At 54.3% G+C, this 17,620-nt stretch overlaps 1 protein-coding gene across 1 annotated transcript; it reads right to left on the reverse strand.

Annotated features, from left to right (window-relative positions):
• Nucleotides 1-783: 783 nt before the first annotated feature.
• Nucleotides 784-16,081, reverse strand: LOC135877925 (glycine N-acyltransferase-like protein 3). Its single transcript, XM_065403448.1, has 5 exons — nucleotides 15,971-16,081; nucleotides 15,197-15,252; nucleotides 6,701-6,830; nucleotides 2,237-2,360; nucleotides 784-1,235 (listed from the first exon to the last, which is right to left on the reverse strand). Exons 1-5 carry the CDS (start codon nucleotides 16,079-16,081, stop codon nucleotides 784-786), a joined length of 873 nt encoding a protein of 290 aa, XP_065259520.1.
• Nucleotides 16,082-17,620: the final 1,539 nt, after the last annotated feature.

Consider the following 17,620-nt stretch of genomic DNA (forward strand, 5'->3'; position numbering starts at 1 on the left):
CCCAGCTACATGGGGAGGAGCAGCCTGTGCACTGGGGCTGGCAGGGGGCAAGTCAGTCCCAAGTCACCTGCCCAGGGCCGAGGACGTCCATTCTGGGGGGCAGGGAGAAGAGCGGATGCTCCTCCCTGTGTTCGGGCCCAGCAGGGCTCTATGATGGGGTCCTATGGCCGCTCCCCTCCCGCGTGTAGTGCACCATCACCAACACAAGCCCTGGCCTGGCTTTCCAGCTGGCTGCTGGCCCTGGAGCAACCGTGCAAGGCCAGCACCTGCCCCCTAACACCACAGGGGAGGTAAGGGGTGGGCCACAGCTGGGACCTGTGGTCAGAGCCCAAAGGAGCTTGCACCAAAGCTCTGGCAAGACCAGGCGCAGCTCCTGGAAACGGGACCCCCCACCACCACAGCCCCAGCCGAGCAACAAACTGCCTGGGGAAGGGAGTGGGAAAGCACCCCCTGCTGAGCCCTCACCCTGCTCTCTTTGGGGCCAGCACTGACTGCCGGGGAGAGCGCCCCCTACTGAGCCTCTGCCCTGCTCCAGGGGATAATGGAGCATGAGCTAGTCTCCTCTACCAGGCCCTGGCTTCCCAAGGGCTGACAGCTGAGCTCCCTGGTGGCTGGTCAATGTGTCCCCTTCTCGGGGGTGGAAGGTCCCTGGGCATGGCTGGGCTGTGTCCCTGTCTCATCCCCTCCCCGAGGGCTACGTGCTGGCAGACCGTGGTTGTTCCCCAGAGCTGTGCACAGGGCCCTAGGCCATGTCCCCTTCTCCTCCTCTCCCCTCCCCCCGTGCTATGTGCTATGTGTGTGTGGCCGTTCCCCAGAGCTGGGCGCAGGATCCTGGGCCGAGGCCAGGGCACTGGCTGACTGGGACTGGGTGAACCCAGGCCTCACCATCAGCTGGTAGAACAGCCCAGGCAGGATGCGGAAGCCGAGGCGTTGCAGGGTGTGCAGCGAAGGCTCGTTGTGGGGCAGCACCCCAGTGTATACAGGGAAGCCGCGGGCATGCAACTGTGCCGCCAGCGTCCCCACCACGGGCCTCATGTGGTGCTGGCCGTGATGCTCCGGGAGGGTGTAACCGTTTATCAGGGCAGCCAGCGGGTCGGTGAGGCACCAGGAGATGGGGGTCCCCTCAGGGGCCAGCAGGCAGGCGTTGGGGAAGTGGCGGATCAGGAGGCACAGGTAGTGTATAATGCTCTCCCCAGTGCTCCCCATGGAGGGGAGGGAGGCGGAGTGGGACTGACCTGTCACAGGGAGAAGGGGGAGTCCTGGGGGGAGGGGATCAAGAGAGGCCCCAGGACATGGGGGAAGGTGACCCCTTGGGGGTAGGGGATTGAGCAAGGCCCCGGCACATGGGGGGAGGGGATCGAAACACTCCCGTGGCCTCAGCACAGGGGCTGTCTGACAAGGCCCAGTCCAGCCCCAGCAGAGTCATCGCTGTTGATGGGCCTTGGCTAAGCTCTGCCGGGAGACCTACCCGCTGACAGGAAAGGAGGGACCAGGGGGCTCTGTGCTTGGAGCCCCCCTCCCCTCAGAGGGGACGGCTCTGGGGTCAAGGACCCCTGGCTGCCCGTCCCAGGATACTGAAGGGTTACAGGCTGCCCCTCCCCCTGCTCTCCCCATTCTGGGGCCAAAGAGGTTCCTTGGCCCAGTTGGGTTGCCCCTGCCCCCCAGCAAAGCTCTAGGGCTGACTCTGAGCAGGATGGGCCCTGAGCAGGATGGGAAATCCTTGGCAGCATGTGCCCAAGGCCTGGGGCTATGTGTGGGGCTGTGGTGATGCCCTCACTCTGCCAGCACCGTTAGCCTGGGGAACTCATTGCCACCAGATCTAGGGTGCAATGGAGGCCTCTGGCCTGGCACCCCGGGGTCCTTCCCTTCCCCCAGCCCCGCTCCCCCCTCCATGACCCTCAGGGACGGCATCGGAGGAGCGGGGCACAGTGGGCCCCAAGTAAGAGATTGAGGAGGGGGGATGGGGCCCTGTGAACGGAGCCAGGGGGCTTAGGGGAGAATGGGAAAGGGGCTCTGGGCAGCAGAAAGGGGAAACAGGCTGTGGGGAGGTGGGGCAGACAGAAGGGGGAGGGGTAGAGATGACACCAAGCAGGGAAAGGGGCAAGGAAGTCGGGGAGGGGCAGTGATGGCATGAGGTGGGGGAGGGGAGTGGGGGAGTGATGGCGTCAGTCAGGGGAGGAGAGCGGGGCAGCGATGGGGTCAGGCGGGGGAGGGGAGCGCGGGCGATGGGAGGGGCCCAGCAAAGGCCGCACTTCTCTGCGTGGCCGGGTGAGGACCGTTTTGAACTCTGGCCATGAATCCACCAGCACCTCCTGGCCAGCCGGGTTCCCGCGGTTCACATGCATCACAGCGCCGTAGACCTGCCAAGACACAGGGGTCAGAGTCCGGGGATGTCCCGGATTCCCAGGATTGGTGCTGAGCCCCAGCTTTTACTCTGCCCCTTGGAGGAGCCCTCAAAGTGCCACCCCCCAGGGGCCCCACTCTTCCTGCAGGGCAGGCCACCGCCTCTGAGATGGAGCCTCTGGGCTCCAGCCCTCCTGCTCCACCCCGTGAGCTCTGCCCGGTGCCTCCCACTGAGCCAGACCCCGGGAGAGACCTGGCCGCTCTTGGGGGCTCTGACACCCCAGCCTGTGTTTGCAGTGACACCCGGCAGCATTGTCAAGCCAGGCTGGTTTATGAGTCACGGAGCGGTCTTAGGTCAGCAGAGAGAACTGAGGGTAAAGCAGTGTCCATTGCGGTCAGCCAGGGCCCAGCCAAGCTGGAGTGAAAGTCCCTTTCCAGGCTGTCTCTGTCTCCGTCTGACCTCCTTGGCCAGCTCCAGGTGAGAGCCTCCATCTTTGTCCAGCACCCCCCACCTCCCAGTCCTGTGCTCTCGAGCTGGGGTCTCTGCTCAGCCTCCCAGCTGAGAGGCGGGGAAATCCAGGAGTCAGCAGCGCTTGCCTTGTCTCTCTGGCCCCCTTGGGGATCTGGGTTGAGTTCAACAAGTTCCTTAAGGACCCTTTATTCCACCCTCACAGGGAGGTGACACCCACCCCATGTCTCTTAGCCTGCCCTGAGCGTAAACTTAATCCTCACCCTCGCCCCCGCAACTGGGTAGCCATGCAACACATAGGGGGAAACTGAGGCACACATAGTGTTGTAAAAATATTACAGAAAAATCCTACTTTATTTCATCTCTTCACTGGGCAGGGTCACTGTAACCAGTGACCGTCCTGGTGAAGTTTGAACCCACAAATGCTATCCATAGAAGCCACAGCATCTTCCCCATCCCTGTCCTACCAGGCACGGTCAGCATGCTCACAGCTGGCTCTACTCAAACTCACCCTTTCCAATACCCAGCTCAGAGCAGTCTCACATCCACCCTTAGGGCAAGTCTGTTCACTGATACTAGCAGGGGGCAGGGGGGAGTTTTCATGCAGCCTCAGCACCCTTTTGCCATCGCAAAACCTTTGGGTTTGAAACTGGGATGGGATCCAGCCACTGCACCCCCCCACATCTGCCAGGGAGTGAGAAGGGTCGTGGCCCCCCCTTCCTTCATGTGTCGGCCATCTTGGCTGCACCCTGAGGTGTCCTGACCCCTAGGCTGGGGTAGGGAGTGACCCCTTGAGCTTTGGGGGATCGGTGTGGGTGTGTCCCCCTGCAAGGCTGGTCTTAGCCCAGCCGTGTCTCTGGGGCGCTGGTGTCCCAGGGTCTGGTGATGCAGGGGGCTCCCCTACTCTGGTTGTGTTCTAACCCCAGGGCTGTGTGTATGCCAGGAATCCATTTCCCCTCCTGGGGTTAACCTCTTGCCCTCACCCCAGGGCAGAGCCCCTCTGATGGCAGGCTGCGATTCCAGGTCTTAACCTTGGCCATGCCCTGCCCCTGTCTGCCCATACTCAGCTGGGGGCTCAGCTCCCACCAGGTTCAGCTCTGACTCTGTTTCCCCAGGGAGAGCAGGCTGTGAGCTGGCTCCCTTGGACACAGCCTCAGGGAAGTTCTGCTGGAGCCCGTGTGACTCACATGTCCCGTGTGGAGTTTGGGGGGGGGGGGGCGTTCCCCTGCCCCACTCAAATACAGGGGTCAACTTCCAGACAGACAGGTGTCCTGAGCTCAACAGCCTTTCCTTAGTGTTACAGGCAAGGGGGGGGGGGGAAACCCTGCTCCCTGCCGGCCGAGCTATTCGCCTTTTCACTGACACCTCCAGTCTGAACCTCTGGCTCCTGGGGTTCAAACCCTTGCCTGGGGCAGGATCAGGGGACTGGATTTTGTCTTAAGGTGATACAGAAAGTCTCAGCAGGAGGTCAAGCCGATGTCCAGGAGAACCATGACTACCAGCCCCCCACCCCGAGACCTGTGTCTGCACTGGGATCCGAGCCGTCAGGAGGGCTTCTCCCAGTCGGCAGGTGGCTTCCATTTAGGTCCCACCCTGGGTCTTTTGCACACCCCAAAACCCTTTTATATAAGCCTCAGGTGTCAGGGCAAATATAAGCAGTGGAGCCTTTTTGAACAGTTCCCAGTCCCCAATATTAACGCCGTCCATCTGGCTGTACGTCTCTATGGCTTTGGGGGACCGAGTATGGGGGTGAGACAGCAGAGCCGGTCCGCATGGTCAACCAGGTTCAAATCACAACCCTTCACAAAGGCAGTGAGGTGGGTGTCTACAGCCCCTCCTCCTCCTTAAACGGACAATTTGGTATCCAGCTCCCTGTGGAATCCAGCATCCCTGGGGCCTTTGCCCACTTACCCCTTGATGGGTTCTCTCGCCCCTCCACATCTCCAGATCAAGCTTTTGCTGCATTTGTTCATGTTTTTGCTGCTGCTCACAGCCAGCTGGTTCCCTCTCACGGTCTGCTACCGCCTTTGCTTTCCACGCTAACTCCTGCCGCTTCAAATCTATTGGAGGGGAACCAGGTCGTGAGGACACCCTGCTGCTGCTTCTGTCACTCTTGGACCCTCATCAAACCCTGCCTGGGTCTGGAACCTGCTGCTGAGTCCCATCACCCTTCTCCAGCCTCCAACAGCTTCACCTTGTTGAACTTCCCAAAGCTTCACCCTTTCTCCTTGCACAGGTGTGCAATGTGCTTCTTAGGATGGTGGTTATACACCATTTGCTTGCTGTTTCCTTTGATGGAGTGTGCTTTGCTACTGGCGCATTCAGTATCCCACCGCGAGCACTAACTGAAAGCAAACTGCCTGTGTCGCTTAGCACTGCGAGCAAACTTAATCTGCTTCCCCCACTGGGTAGCCAGGGGAAACTGAGGCACACACAGGGTTCATAAAAATATTACAAAAATGCCAATTTTGTCAAGGGTGTAGCTGGGCGGGGGGAAGGAGGGAGTCAGAGCCATGGCGAGGACTAGGAGGAAATTCAGAGCCGGGGGGTGGGTGGGAGGTGGTGATGGTCAGAGCCGTGATTGGCAGGCTCCCAGCTGTCCCACACTGTGATTGGCTGTCATGGAGCTGCCCACATGTTCATTGGCTTACGCAAAGCCATCCCATGCTGAGATTGGCTGGCACAGAGCCCGCTTGTGCTCTGATTGGATGGGCAGGTCCTGGCAGCTAAAGTGGGTAAGCAGCAGGCATTGGTGCTGGATTTGGACTTTAGGAGAAAGGGGGAAAGTGAGGAGGAGGCTCAGGGGGAGGTCCCCCGCTACATGTAACCTCGGGGAGGGGCCTGCCCTCCTGCTGCTACCACTAACCCAGGGCGGGGGCTTGTGTGGTGAAGTAGAAGCTTTCTGTAGTATCTTTCTGAGTCCTATGTGTGCCTCAGTTTCCCTCTGTGTCCTGTAGTGCTCTGCGCAGCGTGTGAAGGGAAGGGACGGGTTGTGACTCACATAACAGCCCGGCTGGAGACCAGCCTCATTAACCAAGGGAATAAAGGCTACACACCCGCAAGGAGGTTCTGGAGAGACCATGGAAACCCCAATGGCTGGGGTGGACATTCACACTGAGCAAGTGAGATTCCCCCCTCACGGCTCTGCAGCGGAGAGGCCCCAGCTGAAGAACAGCGACCGCGAGGGGTCAGGCTATGGAGCTAAGAGCCGGCTTTTGGGGGGGTCTCAGCAGCTATCACCTTGGCCTAAGAACAAAGGGACAGAGCCAGAGCCAGCCATGGGGCCCATGACGTCTTGGCTGGCTCATTGCCCAGGCTGGGCTGTGGCTTAACCTTTGATTCCCTGTGCTAACCTGAGGAGTCTGTAGCCAGGTGACTAATGAACCGCTACTGTGTTTTGCAAAGGCTGCCGGGGTCTCTGCCAACACACACCGCAGGGACCCGGTCCAAGCCTCCCGCGGGCATCTGGCTCGGCTGCATTCGCTGCAGGGAGCCATGGAGAGAGATGGGAGGGCTGGTGTCAAAGGCCCAGTGGTGGAGGTCATGGGTCTGCCCCTGTGGAGCTGTGTGCAGCCTCAGGCCCTGGCTCACTACCGGGGTCGCTCCTAGGGGACTGGTGACAAGCTGGGGTACAGGACATCCCCTCTGGATCTATAAGAGCCTGCCTGGCCCCTGAACTGCTGCCCCCCACCTGGAGAAAAGATCTGCCCCCCAAACTGCTACCCCCTGACCAGGTGGAGGGTCAGCCCTCCATGTACCCCAACCCAGGGGATTGCACCCCAGCCCAATATGTGCCCCATCACCCAGGGGACTCCGAGGGACTTTCCCCTGCTCTCTGCCCGAGGGTGGGAGGGTTCGGCCCTGCGGGGGCGGGCGAGTCCTGGTCACCGGCAGCGTGTCAGGCAGGCCCCGCCGTAGCATCCCCTCCAGCAGCCGCAGCTTGGAGGAACAGCTCAGGATCAGCATCGCTGGCCGGGATGGGCCTTCACAGCTTCCAGCGGGACAGTGCGAGGGACACCTGCGGGGAAGGAGACCCATCAGTTCCCTGTGACTGTCTCCCAACCCCAGGGACAGGCTGCCAGCTCCCAGCCCTGCCAAAATAGCAAACATTATGTGTAGACCCCACAAGAGCTCACCAGTCTGTGCGCAGCCACCCGTGTGTTCACCAGAGACCTTACAGTAACCTACTGGTTTTTGCCCAGCGCCTGTGCTCACCAGAGACCCTACAATAACTAACCAGTCTGTGCGTGGCCCCTCGTGTGTTCACCAGAGACCCTACAATAACTCATCCCCCATGCTCATCAGAGACTGTATAACTCACCAGTATGTGTGCGGCCCTCGTGCTCATCAGAGACCCTACAATAACTAACCAGTCTGTGCCAGGGCCAGAGGCAATGAAGCATGACGTGGTGGTGGTGGAGTCAGTCCCAAGAGGAAGGGGACAGCCAGGGGCATAAAGAGGAAGAATCCCATGCACTGCTACAGACTAAGGACCGAGTGGATAGGCAGCAGTTCTGCAGAAAAAGACCTAGGGGTTACAGCGGATGAGAAGCTGGATATGAGTCAACAGTGTGCCCTTGTTACCAAGAAGTCTAATGTCATTTTGGATTGTATAAGTAGGAGCATTGCCAGCAGATCGAGGGACGTGATCCTTCCCCTCTATTTGGCATTAGCGAGGCCTCTTCTGGAGTACTGTGTCCAGTTTTGGGCCCCACACTACAAGAAGGATGTGGAAATATTGGAAAGAGTCCAGCGGAGGGCAACAAAAATGATTAGGGGTCTGGAGCACATGACTTATGAGGAGAGGCTGAGGGATCGGGGATTATTTAGTCTGCAGAAGAGAAGAGAAGTGAAAGGAGGGAGGGGAGGGATAGCTCAGTGGTTTGAGCATTAGCCTACTAAACCCAGGGTTGTGAATTCAATCCTTGAGGAGGCCACTTAGGGGTCTAGGGCAAAATCAGTACTTGGTCCTGCTAGTGAAGGCAGGGGGCTGGACTCGATGACCTTTCAGGGTCCCTTCCAGCTCTATGAGATAGGTATATCTCCATATTTATTTATAAGAATGAGGGGGGATTTGATAGCTGCTTTCAACTACCTGAAAAGGGGTTCCAAAGAGGATGGCTCTAGACTGTTCTCAGTGGTAGCAGATGACAGAACAGGGAGTAATGGTCTCAAGTTGCAGTGGGGGAGGTTTAGGTTGGATATTAGGAAACACTATTTCACTAGGAGGGTGGTGAAGCAGTGGAATGGGTTACCTAGGGAGGTGGTGGAATCTCCTTTCTTAGAGGTTTTTAAGGTCAGGCTTGACAAAGCCCTGGTTGGGATGATTTAGTTGGTGTTGGTCCTGCTTTGAGGAGGCGGTTGGACTAGATGACCTCCTGAGGTCCCTTCCAACCCTGATATTCTATGATTCTAAGTGTGGGACTGACACTATAAAAAGGAGGGACAAACACCCCAATCCCCTGTCGTCAGATGTTGATGGATGTTTGGCTTCCTGTGAGTGTTCTCCCAGTATGCCGTCCCAGCTCTGCGCAGACAGCTGGCACAGCGACCTCGAGTGAACTACCCAATGACCACAAGATCCATCAAGATGCGAAGGCACTTGGTCAGGTTTATTGGCAGCAAAGCATGTGTGACAGGTTGGGTCACAGAAACCCCCTTGGGACTGCCACCTGATGTGCGGAGACTACCTCTAAGCCCGTTTTCCCTGCAGCTTGGGAGGAGGGTTGGATGAGTTGGGAGTTCTCGGGGGGTTGTCAGGGGGCGGGAGGAGGGTTGGATGAGTTGGGAGTTCTGGGGGGGCTGTCAGGGGGCGGGGGGAGGGTTGGATGAGTTGGGAGTTCTGGGGGGGGGCTGTCAGGGGGCGGGAGGAGGGTTGGATGAGTTGGGAATTCTGGGGGGTGCTGTCAGGGGCAGGAGGAGGGTTGGATGAGTTGGGAGTTCTGGGGGGGGCTGTCAGGGGGCGGGAGGAGGGTTGGATGAGTTGGGAGTTCTGGGGGGGCTGTCAGGGGGCGGGGGGAGGGTTGGATGAGTTGGGAGTTCTAGGGGGGCTATCAGGGGGCGGGAGGAGGGTTGGATGAGTTGGGAGTTCTGGGGGGTGCTGTCAGGGGGCGGGGGGAGGGTTGGATGAGTTGGGAGTTCTGGGGGGGGCTGTCAGGGGGCGGGAGGAGGGTTGGATGAGTTGGGAGTTCTGGGGGGGCTGTCAGGGAGCGGGAGGAGGGTTGGATGAGTTGGGAGTTGTGGGGGGGGGCTGTCAGGGGGCGGGAGGAGGGTTGGATGAGTTGGGAGTTCTGGGGGGGCTGTCAGGGGGCGGGGGGAGGGTTGGTTGAGTTGGGAATTCTGGGGGGGCTGTCTGGGGCGGGGGGAGGGTTGGATGAGTTGGGAGTTCGGGGGGGCTGTCAGGGGCGGAGGAGGGTTGGTTGAGTTGGGAGTTCGGGGGGGCTGTCAGGGAGCAGGGGGAGGGTTGGATGAGTTGGGAGTTCTGCGGGGGCCCTCAGGGGGCAGGGTTGTAGATAAGGGTTGGGACAGCCAGAGGACAGGTAGGGGGTAGGGTCCTAGAGGAGCAGTTAAGGTGGGGGGGTCTCAGGAGGGGGCAGTTAGGGTGGGGGGGTCTCAGGAGGGGACAGTCAGGGGACAAGGAGCAGGGAGGCTTAGGTAGGGGGTGGGGTCCCAGGAGGGGGCAGTCAGGGACAAGGAGTGGGGGGTTGGGGGTTCAGAGGGAGGCGGGAAGTGGGAGTGAGTGGATGGGGGTGGGACTCAGGTGGGGCTCTACCCCCTCATCCTCTTTTTTGATTCTTGAAATATGGTAACCCTAAAAAAGCAGTGTCCTGGCTTTGCAAGGAGGAGCCGCCTTCCAGAGGCACTGGAGAGCCAGAACGTCGGCTTGTGGGGGTGGCGAGCCCCAGCCATGGAGGAGCCGGTGCGGTACAGGGGGGCAGCAGCCCTACAAAGGTGGTGGCATGGCTAGCGGGGAGCAGCCGCGCCCCCTGCCCCTCCTGCCCAGGGTGCGGCCTGGCACCCCCCTGGGGCTCCTGCAGGCTGCAGCAGATGCATGCGCCCCCCAGCTCTCGTGCGCCCCCCGGCTTCCCCCTCACCACGCTCGGACTCTGCGGCTCCCAGGCATGTGAGTCACCGGGGCGCAGGGTCCTGAGCCTGCTCTGGGAGGGGCAGCGGCAGTGGTGGTTCACACACCTGGGAGCCGCAGAGCCTGAGCACAGTGAGGGGGCAGCCGGCGGGTGCATGGGGGGCCGGCGCCCGCATGCATCCGCTGCAGCCTGCGGGAGCCCCCTGGAGGGAGCACCAGGAGGAGGGGTAGGGGGCACGGCTGCTCCCCGCTAGCCGCGCCACTGCCTTTGCAGGGCTGCTGCCCCCCTGCACCGTGCCGGCTCCTCCATGGCTGGGGCTCGCCTCTGCTGCCGCAAGCAGGACGCTCTGGTTCTCCGGTGCCTCCAGAAGGCGGCTCCTTCCTGCCGAGCTGCTGCAGCGGCCTAAGCCTGGCAAACCCAGTGAGTGGACGTGGGGCGGGGGCCGCTGGGGTGGGGTGGGCTGGGGGGGGGCTGTGCACACTCCAGGGGAGTTCAGGGAGCGGGGAGTGGGAACCTGGTCTAGGGAGCAGCCCCTGGGCACGGCTGGCCCCTGGGCTCTATAAAGGCTTGTTGGGATTTTCCCCTCAATGAACGGATGTGCGCGGGGGAGCCGGGGGGGCGGGGGCAGTGCAAGGTGGAAGTTTCACCTAGGGCGCAAAATATCCTTGCACCAGCACACAAAAATGCAGGATTCACATGAACAGCACAGAGTGACCATCATACCACGGCACTATTTTCAGAATTCATCTTCGCATAATGTCATCATTACACCAAGGAAGTAGCACTACCAGCACAATGAGATAAATACAGAGTGGCGTGCTGTGCTCTGTAAGCCCCATAGTCATCATTTGTGTATATTCTTTATATTTCATATAAAGCATGCCATGTAGGGTATCATGGGAAGGTGATGCTTTGCTGAAACCCACTGTTCTGTCAGAATCTGTATATCATTAAAGTGTATAAAGTGATGAGATTGGGCTGTATGGTGTTATGAAATATGCTGCAAATTTGGGAGTAGCCCAGAAGGCAACTCCCCAGAAACAACAGGGCACTTGACCAAATGGCTGGGTGGATGTTACACAACCATCACCAGCCATTGTGCAGCAAGTGAATGACAATTAGCAATTCAATACCCATCACCAGAGAATTACTCAACCCTGGGACTCAGCAATGCTCCCCCCCTCCAAACATGATGCTTGGACTTGTGTTTGCCAGAGCACATGGACTAAACAGGAGATTGTTCCAGCCCAGGTTGTACCCCAGGGGTCACACTAGCCCTTCCTTTGGGAGACTATTCCATACACAACCCAAGGCAGAGATTGCTCTGCTTGGAAGGTTTCCCCTGATAGCTTGAGTTTCCCTTTCTCCCCCGCCCTGTCATATCCCTTCCCCACTGCCTCTTCCCTTCCAGCCCCTGCATCTCGGTAAGAAGCAGTCACCCAGATGCCAGGGAGGGGGACCAAGTGCACTGCATGGACAGGTGGGCACTATCTCCGAGAGGCAGGCGTCTCTGCCTGAGCAGGGAGGGCAAGCAGGGGGGCACCGCACCCCACAGGAACCCAAGAGCTGTTCCCCCCACCATGCCCGTCCCGGTCCAGCTGCTCGGCGGGGCCTGGTACTATCAGTCTCTCTGTTCTGCGGAGGTCCGGGGGATGCTTTTGGAGATGCTCTGACTGATCCCCCTGCCAGATGCAGAGAGCTGGGCAGCAGCCGATGCTCCACCGCCACCATGCAGACAGCCACCTTGCCAGCAGACAGGTGCCGGCTCTCAGCACAGCCACCTGGGAAGGGGTTTCAGTCCCCCTGAAGCCACCCTCACTCCAAGAAGACCCCCTTTGAAATATACTTACCAGCTGCTGCTGCTGCTACTGCCTTTTGTTGGGTGAGAGTGTTGGGATTTTGTGGTTCCCAAATGAGTCAGATGCCAGGCAGAATCAAAGGTCTTCTGTTCAATTCAATTCAATTTGATTTGATTCAGTTCAGTTCAATTCAATTCAACTCAACTCAACAAGAGTTTATTCAATGTGCACAGAGGGAGAGCCCCTGGTACAAAAATCAGCCAGAGTCCCTCCAGCAAGGAGCCCCTCCCATTGTTATTTTACAGCACATGGCAGTTACATAACAGGTTATATAACAGGTTACATGACACAAACCTCTAACCAGTCATATTTAACCTTTCCATATATGGATTTGTTCATCACATGCTTATACTTCTCCACTCCACATGTTGAGCTCACCCCCCTCCCCCGGCCTTCTCTAGAATGTTCCTAGGGTGGTGAGCCACAGCATGCTTCTTTATGCATAAGTACCTTGGAAATCACATTTTGTTTAAAATGAACGCAAGCATACCCTTCAGCTCCCCCATTTGGTTTTGGGGCTAAGAACAATTCTTAGACCCCACTAACACCACTTCCTTGTATTTATTAGGAGCAATGATTAACTTTATCAACACTTAATTAACTACAGTTTTCATAACAGAATTACATAGTACATAATAATATTTACAATAATAATAATAATAATAAGTCCCCATACCCATTGCGAGAACACAACCCAAATCCATCCCCATGGAATCTTTGTTCCCGCAATAGCAAACCCTTCTGTCCACTGAATCACTGTAATTGCCTTACCACTTCTTTTAATATTTTCTAAAAGGCTTAACACAATAGAAAGAACGAGATTTTTAAGCAAGACTTGCCTGCCAAAGTTAATCACCCAAATCCACACAAGATAGTGGAGTCCTTCCTCATTGCTATATCATCCATTAAATCAAACATTGCATGCACTATTAAGTCAGGTCCCCACATTTGAGATAAGGCTTGTCCTGACTTCAGGTTTCCCATACACAAAACCCATCCTTCCAGGATGGAACATTGGTCCCATGGGAAAGCTATATAGTTATCTCCAGCCCTTATTCTACACGGGTGTCTGTGACATGAGAATGGGAATGGGTGGATGGGCTGAGCCTCCAATTCAGGAGCCCAACCCACAGGAATTAACACCCCTCCAAGGATGGAATGACCATCCCAACATGCCCCTGTTATCAATAGGGACCACTCCCCTGCCACCATCCAAGGTGAAAACATTCAGACTTTGAGAATTGCAGCTCTCACCCAATAGGGCACCTGTGACATGAGCAAGTCTCCTATCAGGGCTGCAACTTTCATGCCGAGATGATAACACAATTCTTCCACACGCCTAGACCAATGCTTGCTCATACATTTTAGTCATTTTTAATAGATGGCTGAGTACAACAGTGAGGACCTGACCAATTGTGTTGCTGAGTTAAGGTAATATCTAACTTGATTAGGCATGAGCCCTACTCTCACCACAATAAACTGTCATCCCTGCTACTAACAAATTTTTAACCCAGTCCCTATTATTAGATTTGATAGCTTGAGTAATGGCATTTACAACTGATCCAGTGGCTCCTCCCCAGGTGATTACATAATAAAACACTGAAAGCCACTGCAACATTATTAAGATGAGACCTTTAAAAAACTCTTAAGTCTCAGAAATCACTCAAAACAATTCATAAACCACAAAAATTCCTACATTAATTTTAAACCGTGAATATCAAATTAAGAATGGCTCTCCAGGAGTCCATAGAGCGAACAGGGATTATTGTGAATTCCAGTGACCTGGACTGCTGAAGGAGTTACCAGAGAACCGTGTGAGGCCCAGTCCAGGCTGGTTCAAAGGTTCGTTTTCTATAGGCTTTCACCATCACCTGATCACCAGGCTGCACCTCACATGTGTCCTCTTCAAAGGCCTTTGGGTCTGGTTCAGTTCGGGGGTCCTGTGAGACACACTGAGATAACAATTTGCAATATTCAACAAGCTGGTCATCCATGACATACAGTTTCCCTCCTCTAATGCACAGATTTCCTGGTGTCCTCATCACCCGCCCTGTCAGCATTTCAAAAGGAGATAAGGGATGTGGATTAGTAGGACTGGCTCTCATAGACACGAGAACCACTTATAGGTTGGTGACCCAGTCTTTCCCTGTGAAATGGGTACCTTGGTCACTATCAATGAAGCATGGAAGTCCCCATCAGGGAATTATTTCGGTCATCAATATTTTAGCTACATCAGTCGCAGTGGCCTTGGCCACTGGGAAAGCTTCTACCCACTTAGTAAAGTGATCCATGATCACCAGAACATATTCTTTCCCTCTGCACCTTGGCAGGGGCCCAATGAAATCTATTTGTAACTGCGTGAAGGGCTGTGTTGGTCTTGGCTGATGTCGCATTCTCATTTTCACTCTGGGAGCAGAATTATATTAAGCACACATTACACACCTCCTCATATAATCATGCACGTTTGCATTAAGCTTAGGATGCCACCAGGTGTCCGACATCTGGTGGATCACCCTCCGTGCTCCATCATGTCCCAACATGTGATACACTTGTATCATAGTATCAGAGGGGTAGCCGTGTTAGTCTGAATCTGTAAAAAGCAACAGAGGGTCCTGTGGCACCTTTAAGACTAACAGAAGTATTGGGAGCATAAGCTTTCATGGGTAAGAACCTCACTTCTTCAGATGCAAGAAGTGAGGTTCTTACCCACAAAAGCTTATGCTCCCAATACTTCTGTTAGTCTTAAAGGTGCCACAGGACCCTCTGTTGCTTTTTACTTGTATCATAGTTCCCATCAGCACACTTGGTAACACTGTGTTACCTGGACCTCTCCAAGTGTTATCATCACACAGTTTGTCCCCATTATCCATCCATAACCACTTTTCTGCCCTTGGTGCAGCGTGTTGGATGTCCTGTAATTCAAAAAAGTTTGGGGTTTTTATAAGAGGCTGTGTTGCAGCAATCATCTGCGTCTCTTTACCTTCCGCTGCTGCTTGTTTAGCTAGTTTGCCTGCCCTTCAGTGCCCCTTGCTATGAGGGTCTGTCCCTTTTGTGTGGGCCTTCACTTTTATCACTGCTACTTCGGAAGGTTTCTGCATGGCTGCATGAAGTTTCTTCACTATCCCCCCATTTTGTATTGGGGATCCTGTACTTGTTAGGAATCCCCGATTTACCCACAAGTTAATATAATCATGTACAACCCCAAACGCGTATCTAGAGTCAGTATATATGTTTACAGCATGACCTTCCACAGCTTCACATGCTGCAACTAAAGCCTGTAGTTCTGCTATTTGTGCCAATGCCCCAGGTAAACTGCCATGCGCCACCAGCTGCCCATCTTGAGTACAAATGGCCCATCCTGTGTGTCGCTTGCCATCCACATAGAAGAAAGATCCATCCACGTATAGACAAGAGGCACCAGGTATTTCAGTTTCTTTTACCAATGGAAGGTCCATGGGCTCTTCCTCAAGGCAACAATGATGCGGGTGTCCCTCATCTGGGGTAGGCATGAGGGTGGCAGGGTTTAGCGATGATGCTCGTTGCAGATGTACTGAAGGCATTAGCAAGCTCCTTTCCCATCGAGTCCATCTTGCCACATGGACTGCCGAAGATTTCTTTCCTGAAAAAATAGCAAGGACAGTGTGAGGCACGACAATATTTACATCCTGCGCACCAATAAATGGTGAGGCCTGACTCAGGGCCATAGAAGCTCCTTCCACTGCCTGGAGGCATGGTGGCATTGCTAGAGCGACAAGATCTAGTTTAGAAGAGTAGTATACTACTGGGCGCTGTTTGTCTCCATGTTTTTGCGTTAACACTGCTGCCATATGTCCCTCACTGACATGTGTGTACAATGTAAAAGGCATTAATGGATTAGGAAGTCCCAACCCTGGGGCAGTACTTAGCCTCTGTTTCAATGTGGTAAATGCCTGTTCACATTCAAGTGTCCATTCAGTTGCATCATGTGGTCCACCAGCACCCTTCAGGAGTTTATTAAGGGGCTGTACAATCCTTAAATAATTTGGGATTTGAGTTTGGCAGAAATTGAATAGCCCCAACACTTTCCTAACTCCCCTGACCATAATTGGTCGTGGGCATGCATTAATAGCCTCAATGCGGTCAACAGTTAAACGCTTGTACCCCTTGGATATTAGATACCCCAGATATGATACTTCCTCCTTTGCGATCTGAGCCTTTCTAGCATTACATTTTACCCCACTATCTGCCAAGTGCCGCAGGATCACTTCTAAGTCTTTCATGTGCGTTTGGCGATCTGGTGAGGAGATAAGAAGATCATCAACATACTGTACAACACAAGAAGCCATGTCTGGCAGCTTTGCCAGCACATCAGCTAACACACTATGAAACAAAGTAGGTGAGTTATAAAAACCCTGACTTAGGTGAATAAAGGTATATTGCTTCCCTTTAACAGTAAATGCAAACCAAAATTGACTGTCAGTGTGCACAGGAACAGACCAAAAGCCATTGCTAATGTCCAAGGCTGAAAACACTATGAGTAGTATACGGCTCGATAGCATTCATCACGATGCATTTTTGACAGGTTTCCAGGCCCCGTTTAGGGCTTATATCCTGCCTTCCCACCCCGTTTCCATTGGTGCCGAAGTTTGGCGCCGTTGGCCATTTTGAAAATGTGTGTGTGTGTGTGTTTGACTAGGGGAAGTGTGTGTGTTTGTGCTTGGGTACATTGAGAGAAAAAGGTTGAAAGAAGAGAGTGAGAGAGTGTAAAGATGAAAAAAAGAAAGTTTGAGTAAGGTTTAGAGAAAAAAAGGAAAGAAAGGTTATTGGATGTGGTTGAGTCGGGAGAGAGGCTTTTTAAAGGGTAGGTTATTCAAGAATAGAAAGAGAGGAAAAATAAAGCAGTAAGAGAGTCGGTGTTACTGAACACATGCAGAGCGAAACATCCTACCCCAGCGACTGTCGGTAGTGAAATGATAGCTGTTCTGGGTGGCGAGCCTGTGGAGCTAGCACCTCCTTTCGGTGGACCAATCAGAGGTTGTTTTACAGCTAGGTCACAGAATGCACTTGTTAAACCAATCCTATAGTCCCAAGATTTTAAACAAGAGCCTTTTAGAAATAAACTATTGCATGGTGTGTTATTTGAAAAACTCTAACCAATGAGCATTTGGCCATGTGTATAAAAATACGTATTTTTGTGAGTGGGGCTTTAAAACTGGGAGACTAGACACAAAGACATGTCCATGTACAAGACGCCTACAGAAGCCAAGAAGCCAGAATTGCCCCTGGGTGCACCAGTACGTGTTCAGAAGAGAAGGCCTCTTTATGCTTATTTTGCTAACGAGAAAGGCTTGTTGCCGAACTCCGTCTTTCATCCTGAAATTGAACCCAAGAAAGTGGAAGACTTTATGGAGCCACAGCCATTTGTAAAAGAGAAAAAGGATAAAGTGCGAAAAAATTTGTTGTTGGATTTGGAGAAAGCTGACTCAAAGGCAGACGTAAGACCCTTTTTATAACAAATTAATGAAAAATTACAAATGTTTTAGAAATATTGATGGTTAAATATTTTTGTTTTTTATAGGTAGGAATGGAAGAAGAGCCTGTATACGAGGACATGGCAACCGAGGGACCGTCGGAGGATAGCGACGTCGAGAACCACCCGATAGACCCCGAGTCATGGAAAGACAGCGATGTTGTTACGGTAAAAGCAAGTGAAAGCTTTACCAGTTGTGAAAAAATTATTACATTTACGTGCTTAAAAATGATTTTTTTGTTTTTTGGACAGATAACCAAGCCAGGTCCGTACAAGATTACTGGTCCAAAGGTGCTGAGGGACAAGATCTGTTTCCCTGCAAGTCTGCTTCTTTATACTTTTTTGCTTCTGCTTG

This window comes from Emys orbicularis, chromosome 4, assembly GCF_028017835.1.
Source record: "Emys orbicularis isolate rEmyOrb1 chromosome 4, rEmyOrb1.hap1, whole genome shotgun sequence".
Taxonomy (NCBI): Eukaryota; Metazoa; Chordata; order Testudines; family Emydidae; genus Emys; species Emys orbicularis.